At 45.1% G+C, this 25419-nt stretch overlaps 2 protein-coding genes across 3 annotated transcripts in view; one reads left to right on the top strand and one right to left on the bottom strand.

The window, feature by feature from the left end:
* Window positions 1-1141: 1141 nt before the first annotated feature.
* Window positions 1142-21198, bottom strand: LOC110506942 (mitochondrial inner membrane protease subunit 1). 2 transcript variants are annotated; one of them, XM_090222923.1, is made up of 6 exons: window positions 20942-21198; window positions 8934-9046; window positions 8763-8851; window positions 8481-8607; window positions 2683-2793; window positions 1142-1279 (listed from the first exon to the last, which is right to left on the bottom strand). In XM_090222923.1, the coding sequence occupies exons 2-6, from the start codon at window positions 9036-9038 to the stop codon at window positions 1208-1210; spliced, it is 504 nt and encodes a 167-aa protein (XP_090079049.1). In that variant the 5' UTR covers window positions 9039-9046; window positions 20942-21198; the 3' UTR covers window positions 1142-1207. The 2 variants fall into 2 exon arrangements, with proteins under 2 accessions (XP_090079049.1, XP_090079050.1); XM_090222924.1 differs by lacking the exon at window positions 2683-2793 and having other exon boundaries at window positions 20942-21034.
* The window catches only part of LOC110506941 (elongator complex protein 4), a 126896-nt gene continuing 122543 nt past the window's right edge, over window positions 21067-25419 (top strand). Inside the window, exons 1-2 of the mRNA XM_090222921.1 lie at window positions 21067-21265; window positions 21984-22019. Of these exons, the coding sequence (XP_090079047.1) occupies window positions 21088-21265; window positions 21984-22019 (214 nt within the window). The 5' untranslated portion in view covers window positions 21067-21087. The remainder of the gene's footprint in view (window positions 21266-21983; window positions 22020-25419) is intronic.

The following is a 25419-nucleotide window of genomic DNA, read 5'->3' as shown; positions in this document are numbered from 1 at the left end:
TACCTGAGTCTGTAATCGCTGCCAAAAAGGTGCTTCAACAAAGTACTGAGTAAATGGTCTGAAAACATACATAAATGTGATGTTTAACATTTTTAATACATTTGCAAACATTTCTAAAAACCTGTTTTTGAGGAGGAAATACAACAATTTAATCAATTTTTTTGAATAAGGCTGTAACGTAACAAAATGTGGTAAAAGTGAAGGGTTCTGAGTACTTTCCGACTCCACTGTAAGCAGTCCTATTTTCAGCGGCTGATGGAGCGCACGTTGTGGACTGCACATGTTACAGGTTTGATATTGAAAGATATTGTGTTATTTGCAGTTGACCCTGAAAACTTGTCACACAGATTGCAAAGCATTCCCAAAAATGCCTAACATCTCTCTTCCTCCCCACATCAATAGAATAGTAGTGTAGAGTGTATACACTAACTATTCAGTTGTGAGCTTTGCCTTACTAAGTGCTTATAAATATTGGATGGCTAAATGGGAAATGTTAACGTTTGTCCAATTGCCTTGTTGGCCCAATGAAATATGAATCACCAAGAAAGGCTTCTGTTTTACCACAACAGTGAGAAGAGGTAAACCTGAAACGAATAACACTTTTTTGTATTCCTTTGTAGATGTTGAGCTTCTTTGATCCTTCTTGACCCCCATTTTCCATGTCTGTCAGGGATGATACATGCAGCACGCCCTGCATTGTGGGCCAGTCAATTATACACGTAGAGATTCTAAAAGTAGGCATCTCAGATCTACAGTGGCAGAAGACGTCAATTCCAGGACAATACAACTTATTTAAAATGAATGGCCTCTACCTCTTGGATGCTGGATTTCAGCTATTCACTGTAATCTGTTGAGTTAGCTGGGTCAGAGATGATTTCTTCTGTTAGTCCAAAATCACACCTCCCCTCCTCTACCACTAGCAGCTCCAGAGAGGCACAGTTTAAACCCCTCCTCACGTGACGCTGTTCCTACAGAGCAGGGTGCTGCTCCTGCCAACACACTGGAAGCCCCAGATTACTATGCCTGGTACGTTATCAACCTGCAGATCCAACTATCCATGGATTTTCACATTTAACTCAAACACACCCTACAATTCAACCCAAATGAACTCAAATTGTCAGTCAAATTGAGACAAAAATTCTTCAAGATAAATATGCCTTTAATTAGAAAATATTACAAAATGATGCATGTACACAGATCAGTAGACTCAGTCACTCCTTCTTACGACTCGTCCTGTGGGACTTTGGTTGAGGGCACCAACATGATGTAGAGGCCAGAGCTGGAAAGAGAGAAAAACACCAAAACAAACAAAGGAGAAGGAGAAGATGTTGGGTTAAAAGGGTACTAGGGCTCTCATAAAAGAAGAACAAACAACATTTATCCATTACATAATGTGTTTATCATGACTATTCCAACATCCTCACTTCCTGGATACGCTTGGTAACGTGGATTTAAATGATGTATGCGACTTCATAAAACTGTCGTCAGGTCTCGTCATTGGGCCCCCAGTGGACGGCTGCTGTCCAGTCAAACGGACAGAAGGTTGTCTGACCTGTTTCCAGGGTCATGGTTGCTATGACATCCAGTGACATGATAACACAGCAGAATGGACAGCTAGACAATAGGTTGCCCAGGCCTTGGTCTACGAGACAGATCTGTCTTGAACTTCCAACTTGTTTGAGTGTTTGCATTTACTCAACTTGCCACAGAATGGGGAATAAGGAATAATTTGAATACAGGCAAAGCAACAGTAAACCTACAATCAATTTCAGTGCAAGGCATTTCATATTTAACCATGGCCATGGGCAAAGTCAAAAGGAGGCTGTGATATCGGAAACGTGGCACAGATCTCTCTATACAGACCAGAGCATTCTACTAACTCTTTACACAGACCAGAGCATTCTACTAACTCTTTACACAGACCAGAGCATTCTACTAACTCTTTATACAGACCAGAGCATTCTACTAACTCTTTATACAGACCAGAGCATTCTACTAACTCTTTACACAGACCAGAGCATTCTACTAACTCTTTACACAGACCAGAGCATTCTACTAACTATTTACACAGACCAGAGCATTCTACTAACTCTTTATACAGACCAGAGCATTCTACTAACTCTTTATACAGACCAGAGCATTCTACTAACTCTTTACAGAGACCAGAGCATTCTACTAACTCTTTATACAGACCAGAGCATTATACTAACTCTTTATACAGACCAGACCATTCTACCAACTCTTTATACAGACCAGACCATTAAACTAACTCTTTATACAGACCAGAGCATTATACTAACTCTTTACACAGACCAGAGCATTCTACTAACTCTTTACAGAGACCAGACCATTATAATAGCTATTTTTACAGACCAGACCATTATACTAACTCTTTACAGAGACCAGAGCATTCTACTAACTCTTTACAGAGACCAGACCATTATAATAGCTCTTTATACAGACCAGACCATTATACTAACTCTTTACAGAGACCAGACCATTATAATAGCTCTTTATACAGACCAGACCATTATACTAACTCTTTACAGAGACCAGAGCATTCTACTAACTCTTTATACAGACCAGAGCATTCTACTAACTCTTTATACAGACCAGACCATTCTACTAACTCTAAAGGTTAAAATGAATGTGAGATGGGTCCGGCGATGTTCCCCTCCTTACTTTTAAGCAGACACGGCCTCGAATCAGGGCATAGGGAACTGGGCCGTAGCTCCTGGAGTCTGTGGAATTCCTAAGATTATCCCCTTCCAGCCACACGTGCCCTTTTGGAACCTAGACACACCCCCACAGCAAGACACACACCCACAGCAAGACACACACCCACAGCAAGACACACACCCACGGGATGACACGGGAAAAAACACAACGATAGAAAATATTGAATTTGTTCCACGACGACTGCAACAGCCAGTTATACTGTAAACAACACCATTCCCTGACCTAGCTTTTAAACTTTGTTTACATGAAGGAGTGAGACAATACAGCGTCAGCACCCTCCACCCACCATTATGTAAAGAGAGCCCACCTCAGCCGCCTCGCCCAGCTGAACATCCCCCCCCTACCTTCCCTCACCCCAACTTAACGTCAACCCCTGGTCTGTCCTCCTTTAGCCCCGGACGGTCATAGGAGCAAGGGGTCATGTGTAACGGGGGCAGGGTCAGGGGGATTTATTGGGACTTCAAAAGGGGCCATTAGGCTGTTGGCTGAGATCTAACCCCCTCTTACCAAGGGAGATCTAGAGGGGGAGAGAGAGAGAGGGGCCAGGGCTGAAGATTTTCAGTCAGAATCGTCCACTGGTCTCCACTAGTGAGGCCCGAGCTGCCAGTGGGGTGGCCAATCGGAGCGAGCGCTAATCCACAGTGACACCAATTATGATTCATCTCATCACTTTACTAGAGTAATCTTGTCAAGGCCCTAATTAAGTTCCTCGTCCCTCCTATATGTGAAGACAGGATGAACAACACATTATATTGTCATAATGGGCATCACAATCTGCAACTGTGTTTGTGTTGCCTAACTTTTTAATGAACAAAGTCTTGGGGAGAAAAGGAGAGGGAGATGAAATCAGATGAGAACATTATCAGAGGGTGGGGGGGGAGACGCAACCACTGATTTCTTGATTCCAATTGTGCGCGTCCATCGTATCGCAATCGTCCCAACATCCAGAATCATTATGCAGTATTAACCTATGCATTGTGTTGCATTTCATATTCCATAGATGAGCCAGATGAGCTGACACTAATCGTGATGCAGTGACATATTGACCTAACACGAGGTAAACAACTCGGCCCCCGAGAACAACGACGACACAAACCAATGTCATTAAAGAAGTCATCTGAGAAGCATATGTCAGCCTGCCGCATTCCCACCATTACCCCTCAGTAGCATGGCAACATATGGCTGCTCCCAAGCACACAGGGACCAGAGAGGAACGCCGGCGCCATTTGTCATCTGCTGGACCATAAGCCCTTGCTATGCCCCAGCCTCAGCCTCCATCTTAGACTGACTCACTGCCTTTGTCCTGCTCAGAAAGGTCAGGCGTGTGATATCATCAACACGACCCTGTCGGTAGGCACGCTCATCTATGTTTTAGGAGACACAAAAGGGGCGGCTGCTTGAACACAGGTTCAGACTACTTCTGGATTCAAAGCAGGTTCAAGTCTCCATAGAAACACATGACAATGTTGTTATTGAAAGTGCTTTTGAGGCTAGCAGAAGGTCTAATCTGAGTCCATTACACTGCCTCAGAGTTTAGCAAACACTAGGGTAGGATACATTAGTGGTGGTTAAAGCTTAGGGCCCACGGAGTGAAGGTTTGAAGGAACTACCTAACTAATCCAACATCAAGGTATAGGTCAACTCTATTCAGGATCTAGACTCCATTCTGTCCACTACGAACAAGGTCAATCAATTTAGATCGATCTGCTGCGGGTCAATCAAGAGTGATCAACAAATACACAGACACACAAACACCAAAGCTCTGATTGATTCGGAGCATCACACTAATGACCCTGTAGAGAACATTCCACACGGAGTCTCTAGCCACAGACAGGGCATCGCAAAGTTACTCCTCTGAAATCTATAGTCAGATGTATTTACCACTAATGAACTGGTAATTCATTGGTTATTGTTAAAAGGCCTGTTAAAAGTTGATCTGCCATGTATGGCTCAGTTGGTAGAGCATGGTGCTGGCACAGCCAGGGTTGTGGGTTCGATTCCCTGGGACACCCATACGTTAAAATGTATGAATGCATGACTGTAAACCGCTTTTGGATAAAAGCGTCTGCTAAATGACATATATTATTATTGCAGTATGTTATGATGTGTTGAAAGACCGAGGGTTCACACATCACCTTGCAGGTTAACACATGTCAGAAACGTACACTTTATTATGACTGGGATGGTGTAAAGAGAGGCCAGACTCTATCATTTGTAGAAACGGATGTCCCTGACGTTCTCCTCTTTGAACCTTAACTTAACCAGAGGGTAGAACTAACCTCTCCTTTCATATTACCTGCACCGGATGTTCAACTGGATCTGGTTATTACCTAGGGGTATGATACTGGAGGTATTGGAACGAGGTAGACATGTTCAAATGGATCTGGTTATTACCTAGGGGTATGATACTGGAGGTATTGGAACTAGGTAGACATGTTCAAATTCTGTCCCCCGTCATAGTTGGTGGAACTCTTCTTCTCTGATTAAACACCTGCAAGCTCACCGCAGGCCTTCATAACCACAGCAGTCTCTGAAAACTAATTTATGGATCACACACCAGTGTTGAGTGAAGGTAGAGAGGATGTCAAGGATAAGCACCTGCATGATTGACAGGCAGAGAAGCAAACACTCCTCCTGAACTGTTTACCTACTTCTCTATGACACTAAGCCCCGAGTCTGACATGCCCTCTCCCAACTCCCTACACTGAGTCACCAGAACAGAATGAGAGAGCTCAGCCAAACCATAATCAACAGACATTGTTACTTTCCACAACACACTTCCAGCCAGCCCAGTCATCCAGTCAGACTGTGTGCCCAGCTAGGGTTTAGGGTTGAGTGGCGTATCTCAGCTCAACCTGGCGGCTGTGTTGTGATGGGACTCAGAGGGAGTGATGGAACCTGTTCTGTGGTTGGGTGGTTGAAGGGGTGGGGGCGAGGCTATGTGTACCTGTCAGAGACGTGTCAAGGTGGGAAAGCTGAGCTCACCTGGAAAGTGAAGTCTGCCGTTCAACAGCCTGGTATGGCCTCACCCTGCTTCGCTCATTAAGCTAACATGATTGAGGTAGTGCTGTTTAAGGCCTCACCCTGCCTCATTAAGATAAACAGCACTACCTCAATCATGTTATCTTAATGAGGCAGGGTGAGGCCTTAAACAGCACTACCTCAATCATGTTAAGGCCTCACCCTGCCTCATTAAGATAACATGATTGAGGTAGTGCTGTTTAAGGCCTCACCCTGCTTCGCTCATTAAGCTAACATGATTAAGGCCTCACCCTGCTTCGCTCATTAAGCTAACATGATTGAGGTAGTGCTGTTTAAGGCCTCACCCTGCTCTAATCATTAGACTAATATCATTGAGGTACAGTGTTTTGTCTAACATGGAGGGAATACCTTTAGAGTCTGAAGGCTCTCTCTCCCCCTCTGTCTCTCTCAAAGACACCCACCATCACATCATGGATCAAATGTCTTTGTTGTGACAATGCAGCAGACATACTGTAGGAAAGACTCCTAAGAGGTGACAAGCCAATTTGTCCATCTCCTCATCATCAATGTGGGAGGAAAGAACCTGCCAGCCCGTCAGAAGAAAGAGGAGGTGAGGACAGGCTCTCGTATAGCACACAAACAAAAACATGCATGGTGGGATGCTTTATGTCACACAAGGCTTCTATTTCATTAACACCACAACCAACTGTGTTGACAGACATTTTGGTGTGTGTTTTGACGGGGGAAACCCTACAGAGATTGGTCTGGTCTTATTCATTGTTGACCTATGTCTTGCACTGAGACACATTTCAGAGGTACCGATCTGCCATCTTAATTTGACCAGTTTCTCACAGCAGGGAAATCATCCTGCAGTAACAGGAAATGTGGGTTATTATGTGGATTAAAATGCATGGACATTTTTGTATGGGCTGATACATTTTAAATAAGGGTAAATCAAGTCTGACATTTTAAAGTGTGAATAACAAACATTAGAATACATTTTAAAACTTAAATACACAACATGTCTGCATTTTCTGCGCCAACAGAGTGATCCAATTAAGAGAGTACATCTGTAGGCTGAGACCTTTGACCAAGACATGTGTAGAGATTAAACCTGTTCTGCAGTAACCTGTTCAATATAGCTTTACTGCCTGTGTGTAGAGATGAAACCTGTTCCCAGAGGAAAATTAGTTTGTTTCATTTCCTGGATGACACCAGCACATCCTGTGTGTGGTTACATTCACCTATACGTCCACTGTTCATGTGAGAGTGTGTGTACACACACACACAACACAAACACCTCAGCCCACCCATCAACCTGTCCACTCGGTTGGCACTAACTCTAACAGGCTTCAGAGAGATTGGCAGGCTGAGCGGTGGCTGAGGGCGGCGTGGCCGGGGAGAGCAGTAATAAGAATGCAATGACAGTGGTTCCACCACAACCACGGCTCTGAGGAAATGCAGTCGCTGTCAAAAGATGATATTTGGACTGACGACACAAGATGGATGTCCCTGGTCTGGAATCTAAACACCCAGAACACACTGGGTTGAGTTGAAGACACAGGGGTTTGGCTACTTATGAAGATGATTGACTGAAATGAGAGACTATCTGAAACACAACATGAAGTGTCTTGACAAGGCTTAATCGTTCATCCAGAATGTATTGCTTTACTGGCTCATTTCAAGCCCTCGTCAAAGTCTTCTCCAGGTTGTTGTTGTAAATGTGCTCTCAATACTCTTACCTGGTAAACTAAAGGTAGAATACTTTACATGTGGCTGAGAGTCCTGGAGCATGACTGTTGATGAATACTTTACATGTGGCTGAGAGTCCTGGGGCATGACTGTTGATGAATACTTTACGTGTGGCTGAGAGTCCTGGGGCATGACTGTTGATGAATACTTTACATGTGGCTGAGAGTCCTGGGACACGACTGTTGATGAATACTTTACGTGTGGCTGAGAGTCCTGGGACATGACTGTTGATGAATACTTTACGTGTGGCTGAGAGTCCTGGGGCATGACTGTTGATGAATACTTTACATGTGGCTGAGAGTCCTGGGGCATGACTGTTGATGAATACTTTACGTGTGACTGAGAGTCCTGGGACATGACTGTTGATGAATACTTTACGTGTGGCTGAGAGTCCTGGGGCATGACTGTTGATGAATACTTTACATGTGGCTGAGAGTCCTGGGGCATGACTGTTGATGAATACTTTACATGTGGCTGAGAGTCCTGGGACACGACTGTTGATGAATACTTTACGTGTGGCTGAGAGTCCTGGGACACGACTGTTGATGAATACTTTACATGTGGCTGAGAGTCCTGGGACACGACTGTTGATGAATACGTTACATGTGGCTGAGAGTCCTGGGACATGACTGTTGATGAATACTTTACATGTGGCTGAGAGTCCTGGGACATGACTGTTGATGAATACTTTACATGTGGCTGAGAGTCCTGGGACATGACTGTTGATGAATACGTTACATGTGGCTGAGAGTCCTGGGACATGACTGTTGATGAATACTTTACATGTGGCTGAGAGTCCTGGGACATGACTGTTGATGAATACGTTACATGTGGCTGAGAGTCCTGGGGCATGACTGTTGATGAATACTTTACATGTGGCTGAGAGTCCTGGGACATGACTGTTGATGAATACTTTACATGTGGCTGAGAGTCCTGGGACATGACTGTTGATGAATACTTTACATGTGGCTGAGAGTCCTGGGACATGACTGTTGATGAATACTTACGTATTGGTGGGTCTTGAAGACATCCGAGGGGCCACTGGTGCAGACTTTGTCTCCCTCCAAACCGATGACTCTTTTACAGATGTTCATATGTGGATCAAATGGACTCTTAGCGATGACTATATCACCACTGCAGACAGAGAAGACAGGATCCATGGGGTGTGATGTCATTCACAGATATCAGGGAGAACATCAAGGGGTTACGGTGCAAAAAGACACCACTCAGGGTAAACTACGTTTTACTTTACCAACTTTGAGAATTTCAAGTTGAAAACTAAAACTCACTTCTCGATTCTGCAGAGATGGCGACTCAACCGTTCTGAGAAGACAACGTCGTGGCTTGTGATGGTGGGCTCCATAGAAGGACCAGAGCACTGTGGGTAAATTCACAGACATTGAAGTTGTTACTCGGGAATTCACAGACCATGGCCACAGAGAGAAAAGTATCCTACACACCGCAACAAACTCTCCGATGTACTCAAAGGCACAGTGGGCGACGCAGCCGTACTGGATGGTGTATCCCACGAAGCCCAGGGTCTTCCCCAGCGCACTGCGGAACATCTCACCACCTACACAAACACAACACACATCATTACAGCGCTTCATTCAGGGGACAGACAGGTGAGGGGTGAGCTGTCACAGCAGCTAGTCTATTAGCAGCTCTAGGAGTAGTGTGCAGTGCAGACTAGTGTCACACTCCCTGGTGTTTCATTCTCAGGGGCTCTACAGCCCGTTGACACCACAGAACCAGCCTAACCTTTGACCCTGTGTGAGATTGGCCAATCGACACCTTGCAGGGGACGGACAAACATACCAGCCTAGCAGCTTCATACTAGAATCAGTCCCTAACACTGCCCTCCCTGCATCAACCATGCTGACAAGGGTCTTCAGTACAGCTTCATACCAGCATCAGTCCCTGTTACTGCATCAACCATGCTGACCAGGGTCTTCAGTACAGCTTCATACCAGCATCAGTCCCTAACACTACCCTCCCTGCATCAGCCATGCTGACCAGGGTCTACAGTACAGATTCATACCAGCATCAGTCCCCAACACTGCCCTCCCTGCATCAGCCATGTTGACCAGGGTCTACAGTACAGATTCATACTAGAATCAGTCCCTATCACTGCCCTCCCTGCATCAGCCATGCTGACCAGGGTCTACAGTACAGATTCATACTAGCATCAGTCCCCAACACTGCCCTCCCTGCATCAGCCATGTTGACCAGGGTCTACAGTACAGATTCATACTAGAATCAGTCCCTATCACTGCCCTCCCTGCATCAGCCATGCTGACCAGGGTCTACAGTACAGATTCATACTAGCATCAGTCCCTAACACTGCCCTCCCTGCATCAGCCATGTTGACCAGGGTCTACAGTACAGATTCATACCAGCATCAGTCCCTAACACTGCCCTCCCTGAATCAACCATGTTGACCAGGGTCTTCAGGACAGCTTCATACCAGCATCAGTCCCTAACACTGCATCAGTCCCTAACACTGCACCAGGGTCTACAGTACAGATTCATACCAGCATCAGTCCCTAACACTGCCCTCCCTGAATCAACCATGTTGACCAGGGTCTTCAGGACAGCTTCATACCAGCATCAGTCCCTAACACTGCCCTCCCTGAATCAACCATGTTGACCAGGGTCTTCAGGACAGCTTCATACCAGCATCAGTCCCTAACACTGCCCTCCCTGCATCAACCATGTTGACCAGGGTCTTCAGGACAGCTTCATACCAGCATCAGTCCCTAACACTGCCCTCCCTGCATCAACCATGTTGACCAGGGTCTACAGTACAGCTTCATACCAGCATCAGTCCCTAACACTGCATCAGTCCCTAACACTGCACCAGGGTCTACAGTACAGCTTCATACCAGCATCAGTCCCTAACACTGCCCTCCCTGCATCAACCATGTTGACCAGGGTCTTCAGGACAGCTTCATACCAGCATCAGTCCCTAACACTGCCCTCCCTGCATCAACCATGTTGACCAGGGTCTTCAGGACAGCTTCATACCAGCATCAGTCCCTAACACTGCCCTCCCTGCATCAACCATGTTGACCAGGGTCTTCAGGACAGCTTCATACCAGCATCAGTCCCTAACACTGCCCTCCCTGCATCAGCCATGCTGACCAGGGTCTTCAGGACAGTTATCCAGTTCTGTGGGAGCCATGGAAATGGAACGCGTAGTCTTTGTTGACTGCCACACACACACAGAGATAACAGTGTGTCGTCTGAACAAACACCGCAGCACCACTCAGGGTATTGACTTTTACTCAGAACGCAACCTGCCGGATGGGGAGAGAGTGACTCAATCTTTACACACACGCAAAAAAAAACTGAAATAGCCTTTTTTTCCAACGTAAGGGACATTTCAAAGGAAACAACAATTGCATGATAAAAGGTATGGTAGAGATAATCTAATGTTTCACCGATCTAGCCCTGGTGAGAATGACTTCCACATACCGTTCAACAGTCTGGGGTCGCTAAGAAATGTCCTTGTTTTTGAAAGAAAAGCACATTTCTTTCTATGCTGAAAAGCACAGATACTCAACTAGTCTAAAGAGGGCCAGTTTTATTGCTTCTTTAATCAGAACAATAGTTTTCAGCTGTGCTAACAATTGCAAAATGGTTTTCTAATGTTCAATTAGCCTTTTAAAATGATAAACTTGGATTAGCTAACACAACATGCCATTGGAACACAGGAGTGATGGTTGCTGATAATGGGCCTCTGTAAGCCTATGTAGATATTCCATAAAAAATCTGCCGTTTCCAGCTACAATAGTCATTTACAACATTAACAATGTCTACACTGCATTTCTGATCAATTTGATGTTATTTTAATGGAAAAAAATGTGCTTTTCTTTCAATTACAAAACAAGGACATTTCTTAGTGACCCCAAACTGTTGAACAGTAGTGTTCATCCTGATGGAGGGATTACAAAGTAGGCTACACAGCCAGTAGACTATGTGTTCTGGGGAGGGTTTAGAGGTGTAGGCTACACAGCCAGTAGACTATGTGTTCTGGGGAGGGTTTAGAGGTGTAGGCTACACAGCCAGTAGACTATGTGTTCTGGGGAGGGTTTAGAGGTGTAGGCTACACAGCCAGTAGACTATGTGTTCTGGGGAGGGTTTAGAGGTGTAGGCTACACAGCCAGTAGACTATGTGTTCTGGGGAGGGTTTAGAGGTGTAGGCTACACAGCCAGTAGACTATGTGTTCTGGGGAGGGTTTAGAGGTGTAGGCTACACAGCCAGTAGACTATGTGTTCTGGGGAGGGTTTAGAGGTGTAGGCTACACAGCCAGTAGACTATGTGTTCTGGGGAGGGTTTAGAGGTGTAGGCTACACAGCCAGTAGACTATGTGTTCTGGGGAGGGTTTAGAGGTGTAGGCTACACAGCCAGTAGACTATGTGTTCTGGGGAGGGTTTAGAGGTGTAGGCTATACAGCCAGTAGACTATGTGTTCTGGGGAGGGTTTAGAGGTGTATGTGTTCTGGGGAGGGTTTAGAGGTGTATGTGTTCTGGGGAGGGTTTAGAGGTGTATGTGTTCTGGGGAGGGTTTAGAGATGTAGGCTACACAGCCAGTAGACTATGTGTTCTGGGGAGGGTTTAGAGATGTAGGCTACACAGCCAGTAGACTATGTGTTCTGGGGAGGGTTTAGAGGTGTATGTGTTCTGGGGAGGGTTTAGAGGTGTATGCTACACAGCCAGTAGACTATGTGTTCTGGAGAGGGTTTAGAGGTGTAGGCTACACAGCCAGTAGACTATGTGTTCTGGGGAGGGTTTAGAGGTGTATGTGTTCTGGGGAGGGTTTAGAGGTGTATGTGTTCTGGGGAGTGTTTAGAGGTGTATGTGTTCTGGGGAGTGTTTAGAGGTGTATGTGTTCTGGGGAGGGTTTAGAGGTGTAGGCTACATTATAGATCATATCACACCTGGCTATATTCAGACACCATGCTTTTAGCTTAGGACTCTGTCCTGCAAGACCACCACAGGGTAATGAATTCCTCTTTTTCTCTCTATTCATCCCTCTTTCTCTCCATGTCTCACATCCCACCAATAACATTATTAACCAAAGCTAGCAGAGCGGAAACCAAAGCCCTAAATCCTCAGAGCTCTGGGAATGACTTCCCAAAGATGGACATGGATTAGACCCCCGCGTCCTGTACCCCGTCCCCCACAATCCCCAGGTCCCCAACAGACCGAGTGTCAGGTGGCTCTCCCTGCGCCCGCGAAAGGCGTTAACCCTAATCCCATTACCCCTCTGTCCCTTTCAACACACACACACGATACTCTTCTCCCACCTCTCACCCAAAATACAAACTGAATCCATATCCTGTTGCTGATATTGCTCCACCTTTCATGCCTACTGCATATACCCCTGCCTCTATCCCTACATCCTACTGCATATACCCCTGCCTCTATCCCTACTAGAGGTCGACCGATTAATCGGAATGGCCGATTAATTGGGGCCGATTTCAAGTTTTCATAACAATCGGAAATCGGTATTTTTGGGCGCCCGATATATATTTTTGTATACCTTTATTTAACTAGGCAAGTCAGTTAAGAACACATTCTTATTTTCAATAACGGCCTAGGAACGGTGGGTTAACTGCCTTGTTCAGGGTCAGAATGACAGATTTTCACCGTGTCAGCTCGGGGGACCCAATCTCGCAACCATAACTAGTCCAACGCAATAACGACCTGCCTCTCTCTCGTTGCACTCCACAAGGAGACTGCCTGTTACGCGAATGCAGTAAGCCAAGGTAAGTCGCTAATTAGCATTAAACTTATCTTTATAAAAAACAATAAATCATAAATCATTAGTTAACTACACATGGTTGATGATATTACTAGATATTATCTAGCGTGTCCTGCGTTGCATATAATCTGACTGAGCATACAAGCATCTAAGTATCTGACTGAGCGGTGGTAGGCAGAAGCAGGCACGTAAACATTCATTCAAACAGCACTTTCGTGCGTTTTGCCAGCAGCTCTTTGTTGTGCGTCAAGCATTGCGCTGTTTATGACTTCAAGCCTATCAACTCCCGAGATGAGGCTGGTGTAACCGAAGTGAAATGGCTAGCTAGTTAGCGCGCGCTAATAGCGTTTCAAACGTCACGCCCCCTGAGCCTTCTAGTAGTTGTTCCCCTTGCTCTGCATAGCTAACGCTGCTTCGATGGTGGCTGTTGTCGTTGTGTTGCTGGTTCGAGCCCAGGGTGGAGCGAGGAGAGGGACGGAAGAAATACAAATGGTATGGAGAGAAATAGTCCTATAATTCCTATAATAACTACAACCTAAAACTTCTTACCTGGGAATATTGAAGAGGAACCACCAGCTTTCATATGTTCTCATGTTCTGAGCAAGGAACTGAAACGTTAGCTTTCTTACATAGCACATATTGCACTTTTACTTTCTTCTTCAACACTTTGTTTTTGCATTATTTAAACCAAATTAAACATGTTTCATTATAAGTATATTTTTTTTAATGTATTTTATTAAGTTAAAATAAGTGGTCATTCAGTATTGTTGTGATTGTCATTACTACAAATAAATAACAATAAATAAAAAATTGGCCGATTAATCGGCATCGGCTTTTTTGGTCCTCCAATAAATCGGTATCTGTGTTGAAAAATCAATCAGTCGACCTCTAATCCCTACATCCTACTGCATATACCCCTGCTGCATATACCCCTGCCTCTATCCCTACATCCTGCTCATATACCCCTGCCTCTATCCCTACATCCTACTGCATATACCCCTGCCTCTATCCCTACATCCTGCTCATATACCCCTGCCTCTATCCCTACATCCTACTGCATATACCCCTGCCTCTATCCCTACATCCTACTGCATATACCTCTGCCTCTAACCCTACTGCATATACCCCTGCCTCTATCCCTACTGCATATACCACTGCCTCTATCGCTACATCCTGGTCATGTTTCATCCCTCCACCCTGCCATGTCTTTGCCTCTACACTAGGAGTCCTGGAATAATCTGTGGTGAATGTGTGTGATTGTCTCTCGATGTGTGTCACTGTGAAGATATGATCTTATTGGAGGAAAGAGAAAAAGGGTCTGACAAACAGCAGTGAACCCAGTTTGTGTGCACTTCTCTGATCATAGCAGCCCCCTGGTCCTACAGGTCAGTCCAGTCCTACTAGGAACCTAGAGTAGAACTGAATCCCACAGGTCAGTCCAGTCCTACTAGGGACCTAGAGTAGAACTGAATCCCACAGGTCAGTTCAGTCCTACTAGGAACCTAGAATAGAACTAAATCCACAGGTCAGTCCAGTCCTACTAGGGACCTAAAGTAGAACTGAATCTCACCACAACAGACTAAATCAAGGGCCTGTACAGAGGGCCCTCTGAACACCTATCATGGAGTATCAAGGATCAGAGAACATTTAGGACTATCACAACCACTCAACATCACACAGCCATATCCCCCAAACCAGTGTACAATCCCCTATATCCTTCATTATCTCTCCATTTCCTCCCTCCATTCCGGTGTGCATTCATCATAGGTAGGGATTATGGTCTTAACATAATAAGATCACACGGCCAGTGACTGATATCAAGAGAGAGGCCACATGCAGCCACCTGGTTTTATCTGGCAGTCTCTGTCACCCATGGGGTGTGTGTGTTACATTACACAAGGAACTCAAATTGGGATTGAGAATGAGTTGGGACACACCACCAGAGACATCTGATAGGATCTCTACCCCCCGATCCCCCTGGCTGTGGGTCTAGGACAAACCCTACTAGGGGTTTAATACCCTGCCTGTGTCTTTGGGGTAGCTGTTGACATTCAGCTGGACATTAAACTCTAAATCTCTGTCTGTTAATCCAGGATTACACACCAAATATGTTCCTGGAAAAACAAAGAGTGGTAGCAGCATCTGAGTGGAACCATCTGCTGGACTCCTACAGTCACATGGCTCCCAGAGCCGCCGCCCTCCTACAGTCACCCGCCGCCCTCCTACAGTCACCCGCCGCCCTCCTACAGTCACCCGCCGCCCTCCTACAGTCACAGGCCCCCAGAGCCGCCGACCTCCTACAGTCACAGGCCCCCAGAGCCGCCGGCCTCCTACAGTCACCCGCCGGCCTCCTACAGTCACAGGCCCTCAGAGCCGCCGGCCTCCTACAGTCACCCGCCGGCCTCCTACCGTCACCCGCCGGCCTCCTACCGTCACCCGCCGGCCTCCTACCGTCACCCGCCGGCCTCCTACCGTCACCCGCCGGCCTCCTACAGTCACCCGCCGGCCTCCTACAGTCACCCGCCGGCCTCCTACAGTCACCCGCCGGCCTCCTACAGTCACCCGCCGGCCTCCTACAGTCACCCGCCGGCCTCCTACAGTCACCCGCCGGCCTCCTACAGTCACCCGCCGGCCTCCTACAGTCACCCGCCAGCCTCCTACAGTCACCCGCCGGCCTCCTACAGTCACATGGCTCCCAGCGACAGCGGGTGCGCAACTACAGGGGATCCCAAATCCACCAGTGAATAGAAAAACCCCATTGGGTGTCTTTTACCTCTATGATCACTGACTGGGGGACAACATTCAGACAATAGTTCAGGAATCACAAGCAGCAGAATTTACATACAACTTAATTAAATTTGTCAACTGTATGACTGGATACAAGAGTCAACATGGAGCACAGTGTGACACTAATAACAATCATACAACCTAAACTAGGCCTAAATAGACCAAGGCCTATATCGTCATTACCAGTCAGTAAGAAGGGGGCTTCTAACAGAGAGAATAGGGATATCAGAACCAGCTGGCTGACATCTTTTGTCATTTAGCAGACGGTCTTCTGCAGAGCGACTTACAGTAGTGAGTACATAATACATTTTCCTACTGGTCCCCCGTGGGAATCGAACCCACAACCCTGTCGGTGCAAGCGCTATGCTCTACCAACTGATCCACAAGGGACTGCAGTAGGTTCCTCCTTGGAATCACCGCCCCTGGTCTCCAAAAGTTGTTTTATATAAAAGTCTGTAATGTCTATGTTAATGTTTTAAATGTATGTCAATTGTAAAGTATTTTTGTGTGTAATGTATTTTCGTTAGTCCTATGTGTCAGACCCCAGGAAGACTAGCTGTCTCTAATGGGGATCTAATAAAATCAGAGAAAAAGGTTTCACTCTACGAAGGCAGTCATTATCAAACATGACCAGTCTATTAGGAGCACAAAGGGAGTCCCAATTCAAACAGTCTACAAGGCCCTTGCTCTCTTTACAAGCCTACATTAGGAAAACATGGGCTGAAAGAGGGCTGGGCCACTGGAGGGCTAAGAGGCTTACAGACCCCATGTCAGAGATGGTGCTTCTCCCTGTGGACCCCAGATGGGGAGGGAATGAATCCCACCTCTGATGTCCCCTCTCTGGGCAGCAGAAGGCAGTGGAAGGGTGGGTGCTAAAGCTCGATTTGATCTTAATGTGAGTTTTAAAGGGGGACTGACTAGGGATCTGTGTGCAACTATCAGCACAATCAGAGCTAATCCTACTGTTTTAGAAACAGACACCTGTCTGGGACCGAGAGTGACAGATGCAAAACAAATCACAAGTCACAGCCTTACAATGTAGCCATCTAGCCCCCCTCTCCCCTGTTCCTGAACACAGAGATGATTGAACAGACTGATCTCCACATTGCTCTTTTCATTGTTGCTAGCAGCAACCCAGCCGCCAAACAGCTGAGCAGGGTGCCTATTTGAGGAGTCAGAGGCTTAGAGCCAGCAATCAATGGGTCAGCCCAGAGCAAATAACAGTCTAGTGATATGAATACGACTGCTTTGAATTGAACGGACGTGTCTGGGGCTGCTGGGCCCATGTCCCCATACAATGACACGGAATAGAATACTGGTGACTAATCTTTATTGTATTGGCCGCTGGCTGGTGTGTGCGGTGCTGGGTCGGTGTTGAGAGAGTGGACTGATCTTATCAAGGTCTTGCTTTCACAATTAGGTCAGTGTTCATGCCAATGACTCAGACACCTCAACAGAGCACCCCCCCCCCCCTCGCCACCAGCTAACGTCCCCCCCAACCCATTATGTCAGAAGAATAGGTCTATGCGCATCAGGCCATATTGTGAGCTGGACATGTACTGTATTTATAGACGCATGATTTGCAATATAGCCTAAACATTCACTAATATAGAACTAGTCATTATAAATGATTCACTCGGCAGCTGTTGAAAATTCAAAGAAAGCCAAAAATATAGACATTTTGAAAAAATTGCTATTGGAAAAAAGTCAAAAAATACAACGGCCTGAAGAAAAACCCTAGCCCCACTAATTGTCCATGTAACCTAAGAACATTACTTTCTTTTCAATGCTACTCAAACAAACATGGAGTACATTGATGGAGATCTGACTTCCCCTCTAGTCACAGCCATTCTATTCCCTCTCCCAGTGACACACAGCTAGCGCTATAGCGGAATAAGACTGGAGAAACCAGAACAATATACAGAGGAAGAGGCTGACATGTTATGACTGCCTGCATTATATGGCCCAATCAGATACACTGATGGATAAAACTGATATAATATAAATAATACACAGGGACGGATGACATTCAAAAAGGAGGGAAAGAGATGTTATTTTAGAAATACTGGCAGTCATGTTGATACTACTGCCACACATTGACCTGTAAGGCCACATACAGTAGGCCACATACAGTAGGCCACATACAGTAGGCCACATACAGTAGGCCACATACAGTAGGCCACCAGGTTAAATTGGGAATTTAGACGTGGTGGAATTATTCCCTTCAAAATGGGTTGATTTATGCCTCCCGAGTGGAGCAGCGGTCTAAGGCAATGCATCGCAGTGCTAGAGGCGTCACTACAGAAACGGGTTCGATTCCAGGCTGTATCACAACCGGCCGTGATCAGGAGTCCCATAGGGCGGCGCACAATTGGCCCAGTGTCGTCCGGGTTAGGGGAGGGTTTAGCCGGAGGGGGGCTTTACTTGGCTCATCGCGCTCTAGCGACTCCTTATGGCAGGCCGGGTGCCTGCAGGCTGACCTCAGTCGTCAGTTGAACTGTGTTTCCTCCGACACATTGGTGCGGCTGGCGGGCGGGTGTTAGGAAGCGCAGTTTGGCAGGTCATGTTTCGGAGGACACATGGCTCGACCTTGGCCTCCCGAGCCCGGTGGGGAGTTGCAGCGATGAGACAAGATAGAAAGGGGATAAAAAAAGAAATAATAATAATAATAATAATAATAAGGGTTGATTTTCCCAGTGACATTGTCCTCTCCTAATATTCAATGGTGATGAAACTAAACACTATATCCTAACCCCGGGTAATACCCTTATTATTATACATTAAACAGTCAATTATTTTATCCTTTTCATTTTTAGATGTCTCTTAGATCTAGCCTACCTCTTGTGGGTCTTGCACAATGCCCTGTGTTGTCAGTAGAAGGCCTGGCTATATTCCCCGGGTCTCCTGTCAGCCCATGTTTACCTCAAAGCGCTGTCACAACAACAGGACTGCCTCTGCTAAGAGCATTTTGTAAAGTGAGCAGTTGGGCCATCACTTCTAGTCTAGAGCATAACAGCATCCTTACTGAGCTGTAAGTCTCTCTCATCTTAACCCACCACACATACAGCTCCCTATGAGAGGCACGCCTCTTCTCTTGCAGTGCTCATAGAGCGCTCTGGAGTAGGATGAAGTTTCCCATAGACACTGATCTAAAGTTTTAAGTTTTCCCTCATAATGGGTATGGTTACGATTTGGGAAGGTTAACTGATCCCAGATCGGTGTCTAAGGACAAATTCTACCAGGAGCTAATGTACCTCTGTTTTATAGTATTGGGTCTGTGTGACAGGTAAAGTTAGCTGAGACTCAGTCTGTAATCCCTCTGCAAGGGGTCAGACCCTGACCTGAGATGACTGGAGTCACAGTATGAGAGAGACAGAGGTTAACAAAGACTAGTCTCCTTCATCAGACTGTCCAACAGCTCCTTGTTTTGACAACACTGAGTCTAATTACGAAATCAGCCTGAGAGACAAAGACAAAGGCTAATTTGAAGACTAATGTTACAATCCCCAAAACTTCAGTTCAAACTGTGGCCGTCTGGAAACATATAGCCACTCCTCCCAACCTCACCCCCGTCATGCTAGATTGAACCCCTTCCACCCACCCCACACCTGCTCAGCAAATTAGTGTCTTGTCACAGGCATGATTTTTTTATGTCATGTAGAATAGGAAATTGTGTCAGTTCTACACTTTAGGCTGCATTTATATGTGTAGACGTTACACCTCACTAATTAAGTCCTGGCATCGCCATGGCTCTGCCCCAAGGTCACATGACCAGAAACTTATCTCATTTGCTGGCTGATGTAGGCAGCAAGCAGAGGGCCACTACAGTATCTTTAAGTAGTAAAGTGGTTGTGAACATGATAAACATAATGTCCAATAGTTCAAATAATCACTTTAAGATGAATAAATTGCGGTATAAGGAAGATTGTGATGTTACACATGCACACATTTAACTTCATGTAATTTTAGGTTCTTGACCAAATGGCTGTCCAGGCATCAGTGAGGGTAACCTTGCAAAGGTTGAGAAAATTAAAAATTAAAAAAGATAACTTTACTAGCTTATGTATCACAAAATACTAGTTGGCATGAGGTCTGAAAGGGGGGACTTTTGGTTTGAGGTTTTGAGCAGCCTCTTTAAAATATAGCCAAGATGAAAGATTGATGAAAGATGACAAAAGGGATTCTTTCTGATGATTAGAACAACATGATTGCAACATGCATTTGGCTGATTTCATAACAGATATGATAAAACATATATCTAAATCTTTGTTAGGCTGGATCAGGACTCTCCAACACTATTCCCGGAGAGCTACCCTCCTGTAGGTTTTTGTTTCAACCCCAGTTGCAACTAACCTGGTTTATTAAGCAGCCAACTATTAGAATCAGTTGGCTAAATTAGGGTTGGAGCGAAAACCTACAGGACGGAGTTCTCCCGAAACAGGGTTGGAGAGCTCTGGGCTATATGCAATATTTATGCAAATCAAATATTATAGATCTATAAAAGCCTACGTTTGAAGGTCATAGTCTGCTACTTTCTAGTCACGAATAGTCTACATGTGTGTCATTTAAAAGCTAAGTGTCTATCCACATTGCAGACTGATGACCGTATTCTCTAGAATGCAAATAGGATGTCAGGCTGGGATATTGTATTTCAAATACATTAGTGTAACCCTAATCTAAAGATAAACAAAGCTGTAATCGTTTTGTAAGGTTGAAGACTGGGCAAAACAAAGGCAACTCACAAACAGAACCCCATCTGCATGTTCGAGTTTCCTAACCATCAGTTTGTAAATCAGAGTTATGTCTTTATTTCACACAATCGCAGCTTCTATTCAGCAAAATACGTTCACTAAATGGTAATAGACATTTAAAACATGTATTTGTCGGTAAACTGTCCGATAATCAACTCACCGCTATCCAGCGCCGACAGCTACGGAAGCTGCCCTCACACAGACACGCTACCTTACAACTGCTTCTGTGATTGGTAGCGACTGAGCAATCCCAGCTCTGATTGGGTTGATGTAATTCAAAACATCCGTCACCACGGGGGAAAAAACATGGCGGCCCCCAAGATGAGCGTGGGTAAACCCACCGTGGACCGTTTACCGTGCAATACCACCAGTTTTCAGAAGAAATCACGAAGCAAACTAGTTTCAATACCTGGCACAAGACCTTCGATTCAAAACGGGCAACTTATTGTTTCGACTGGTGTCACATCTCTCGACTACGTGATTGGTCAGTCTGCCACGAATGTGTTGACAGCTAGCTAACGCGAGTTTTGCTTTTTCTGATTGATTAAACTATCTAACATTTTTTTTTACATTTAGTTAGTTTTAAAGGAATGTTGTCACTATTCAACTGCATGTCTTCAACCACTGAGTCGCATGAAGGTAGCCGGCTAGCTTCACGTTATTTACTATAACGTTAATGTAACGTCAACAATAATTCGTGTGCCCCATTTGAAACAACCGGCACACCTTCACGCCATAGTAATGGTTGTCAGCTGGCTCTGGAGTATTCGTCAGTCATGGTACTGGGCACTCGTAACTTGTTTGCAGGTTTTTGTTCCAGTCCAACACTTATTCAACAATGAGCTTGATGAGTTAGAGCTGGCTCAAAAGCCTGCTCTCCCTGTGGGACCACAGAGCAAGCAGTAATTTTTGCTTTTTAAAGCCTACATATGAAACAGTTAACAGGCCTATGTAAGGACAAAATATAAAATATGCTAATATTAGTTCTCTATATTTGACAAAACATATCTTAACAATTAGTCCTCCAAAGAACCATTCTATGGATGAAATGTTGTGAAAATCCCCCCAAATCATGGTCCCCCCCCCAGCTTTCTTGATGAATCACCTTGCATGTCAGGTCTATGCTACACTTGGTTATCTGTAAATTATATGGTGTTGTCAAAAATCGACCTATTTGTAATATTTTTTTATTCTTGAAATAGGTGGTGGTTTAGCAGTTGGAACCCTTCTACTCATAGGTAAGTCTAATTCTACATTTTCCATTGTACATTTAGACCATTTATGAGTAGAGGTACTACTGTACCTTGTCCAAGATGTACTAGCCTAGGTAACCTACTCCTTTTAATATCCAATAACCTTATGTTCAGACATAAACTGACAGCCAAAACAGACAAATACTCTATCTAAACGGGAATCGATTCTCAATTGCGATACTGTTCTATAGGGCATTCTAGGGCGTCCCTCCTCCGTTACACACTGGTGATTGGAGATGCTAGATAGCAATAGATTGTCCTTATCACTTAGATGACCTTTCACGTGTGCTTCTCACTTGCTTTAGTGGGTTTAGCAGAGGGCACTGCTTGTTTTTGACCAACAAGCAGAAAGCTGTTTTGCCTGACACCTGCCATCCAAGTCCCTTAAAACAATACACCCTTGTAGATAAGTTGTTGATAACCGGTAGATAAGTTGTGTTCCTTCCGATCACCTAGAAAGCGAATGATCTGGCCCTCATTGGTTGAGGTGTGTATAACCTAGCCTGGCAGTCAGATGTGTTTGTTCTTAGCCACACCCCCCCATCATGTTTACCCACCTTTTTTATTTTGTGTGATAATTTACCCCCCTTTTGCAGAGAAAAACAACAAACATTTTAGAGCAATTTAGGGTGGTGTATATAATATTACTGGTCTCGGGCTCCCTAGGTGTATATAATATTACTGGTCTCGGGCTCCCTAGGTGTATATAATATTACTGGTTTCGGGCTCCCTAGGTGTATATAATATTACTGGTCTCGGGCTCCCTAGGTGTATATAATATCACTGGTCTCGGGCTCCCTAGGTGTATATAATATCACTGGTCTCGGGCTCCCTAGGTGAATATAATATCACTGGTCTCGTGCTCCCTAGGTGTATATAATATCACTGGTCTCGGGCTCCCTAGGTGAATACAGTTGAAGTCAGAAGTTTACATACACCTTAGCCAAATACATTTAAACTCAGTTTTTCCCAATTCCTGACATTTAATCCAAGTAAAAATGTAATGTCTTAGGTGAGTTAGGATCACCACTTTATTTTAGGAATGTGAAATGTCAGAATAATAGTAGAGAGTGATTTATTTAAGCTTTTATTTCTTTCATGACATTTCCAGTGGGTCAGAAGTTTACATATACTCAATTAGTATTTGGTAGCATTGTCTTTAAATTTAACTTGGGTCAAACATTTCAGGTAGCCTTCCACAAGCTTCCCACAATAAGTTGGTTGAATTTTGGCCCATTCCTCCTGACAGAGCTGGTGTAACTGAGTCAGGTTTGTAGGCTTCCTTGCTCGCACACAATTTTTCAGTTCTTCCCACAAATGTTCTATAGGATTGAGGTCAGGGCTTTGTGATGGCCACTCCAATACCATGACTTTGTTGTCCTTAAGCCATTTTGCCACAACTTTGGAAGTATGCTTGGGGTCATTGTCCATTTGAAAGACCCATTTGCGACCATGCTTTAACTTTCTGACTGATTTCTTGAGATGTTTCTTCAATATATCCACATAATTTCCCTACCTCATGATGCCATCTATTTTGTGAAGTGCACCAGTCCCTCCTGCAGCAAAGCACCCCCACAACATGATGTTGCCACCCCCGTGCTTCACGGTTTGGATGGTGTTCTTCTGCTTGCCTCCCCCTTTTCCCTCCAAACATAACGATGGTCATTATGGCCAAACGGTTCTATTTTTGTTTCATCAGACCAGAGGACATTTCTCCAAAAACATACGATCTTTGTCCCCATGTGCAGTTGCAAACCGTAGTCTGGCTTTTTTATGGCGGTTTTGGAGTAGTGGCCTTCCTTGCTGAGCAGCCTTTCAGGTTATGTCGATATAGGATATAGATACTTTTGTACCTGTTTCCTCCAGCATCTTCACAAGGTCCTTTGCTGTTCTGGGATTGATTTGCACTTTTCACACCAAAGTACGTTCATCTCTAGGAGACAGAATGCGTCTCCTTCTTGTGATGGCTGCGTGGTCCCATGGTGTTTATACTTGCGTACTATTGTTTGTACAGATGAACGTGGTACCTTCAGGCATTTGTAAATTGCTCCCAAGGATGAATCAAACTTGTGGAGTTCTGCAATTTATTTTCTGAGGTCTTGGCTGATTTCTTTTGATTTTCCCATGATGTCAAGCAAAGAGGTACTGAGTTTGAAGGTAGGCCTTGAAATACATCCACAGGTACACCTCCAATTGACTCAAACAATGTCAATAAGAAGCTTCTAAAGCCATGACATCATTTTTCCAAGATGTTTAAAGGCACAGTCAACTTAGTGTATGTAAACTTCTGACCCACTGGAATTGTGATACAGTGAAATAATCTGTCTGTAAACAATTGTTGGAAAAATTGCTTGTGTCATGCACAAAGTAGATGTCCTAACCGACTTGCCAAAATGTGTTTGTTAACAAGAAATTTGTGGAGTGGTTGAAAAACGAGTTTTAATGACTCCAACCTAAGTGTATGTAAACTTCTGACTTCAACTGTATAATATTACTTATCTCAGGCTTCCATAAGCTTTGGTATGAAATAATAACAATCATGGAGATGGACTAATGAGCAGGTTGTTCCAGTCCCAGGTAGACCAACTGCCACTCTGCCGTAGAGCAAGCCACTGACCCTGACTTCATCTGGCTGTACCCCAGCTGCATTCATGGACGCTGTGTTCAATTCAAAGCCATGTTGGTTGATTGGGATAACAGTTTTCTGCTGTATGTGTTATTGTTATCTAGCATTACAGGCTGTACAGTATTTTTGCTCGCTGGTGAGGTGAAGTAGCCTGGCTGGTATCTCCTTGAAGCTGTCATTTGTGTGTATCAACTGATATTAGGCATATATTGCCTTGCCCTTCAATTTATCCCCCCCAATCGATGTGGGAGGCAGTGATTACAGTAGGTGTCCTGGAGGGTGGGTAGTTTGCCCCCGGTAATGTGTTGGGCAGACCGCACCACCCTCTGGAGAGCCTTGAAGTTGCGGGCGGTGCAGCTTCCGAACCAGGCGGTGATACAGCCCAACAGAATGCTTTCAATTGTGCATCTGTAAAAATGTGTGAGGGTTTTAGGTGACAAGCCACATTTCTTTAGCCTCCTGAGGTTGAAGAGGCTCTGTTGCGCCTTCTTCACCACACTCTGTGTGGGTGGTCCATTTCAGTTTGTCAGTGATGTGTATGCCAAGGAACTTGGAGCTTTCCACCTTCTCCACTGCGGTCCCGTCGATGTAGATATGGGGGTGCACCCTCTGCTGTTTCCTGAAGTCCACGATCATCTCCTTTGTTTTGTTGGTGTTGAGTGAGAGGTTGTTTTCCAGGCACCACACTCCCAGAGCCCTCATCTCCTCTTGTAGGCTGTCTCGTCATCGTTGGTAATCAAGCCTACTACTGGTGTGTCA

Source organism: Oncorhynchus mykiss, chromosome 26 (genome assembly GCF_057628025.1).
Source record: "Oncorhynchus mykiss isolate SJ-2025 chromosome 26, ASM5762802v1, whole genome shotgun sequence".
In the NCBI taxonomy this organism is placed as follows: domain Eukaryota; kingdom Metazoa; phylum Chordata; class Actinopteri; order Salmoniformes; family Salmonidae; genus Oncorhynchus; species Oncorhynchus mykiss.
The sequence above is the reverse complement of the archived record's forward strand: the minus strand, read 5'-3'. Positions and strand labels throughout refer to the sequence as shown.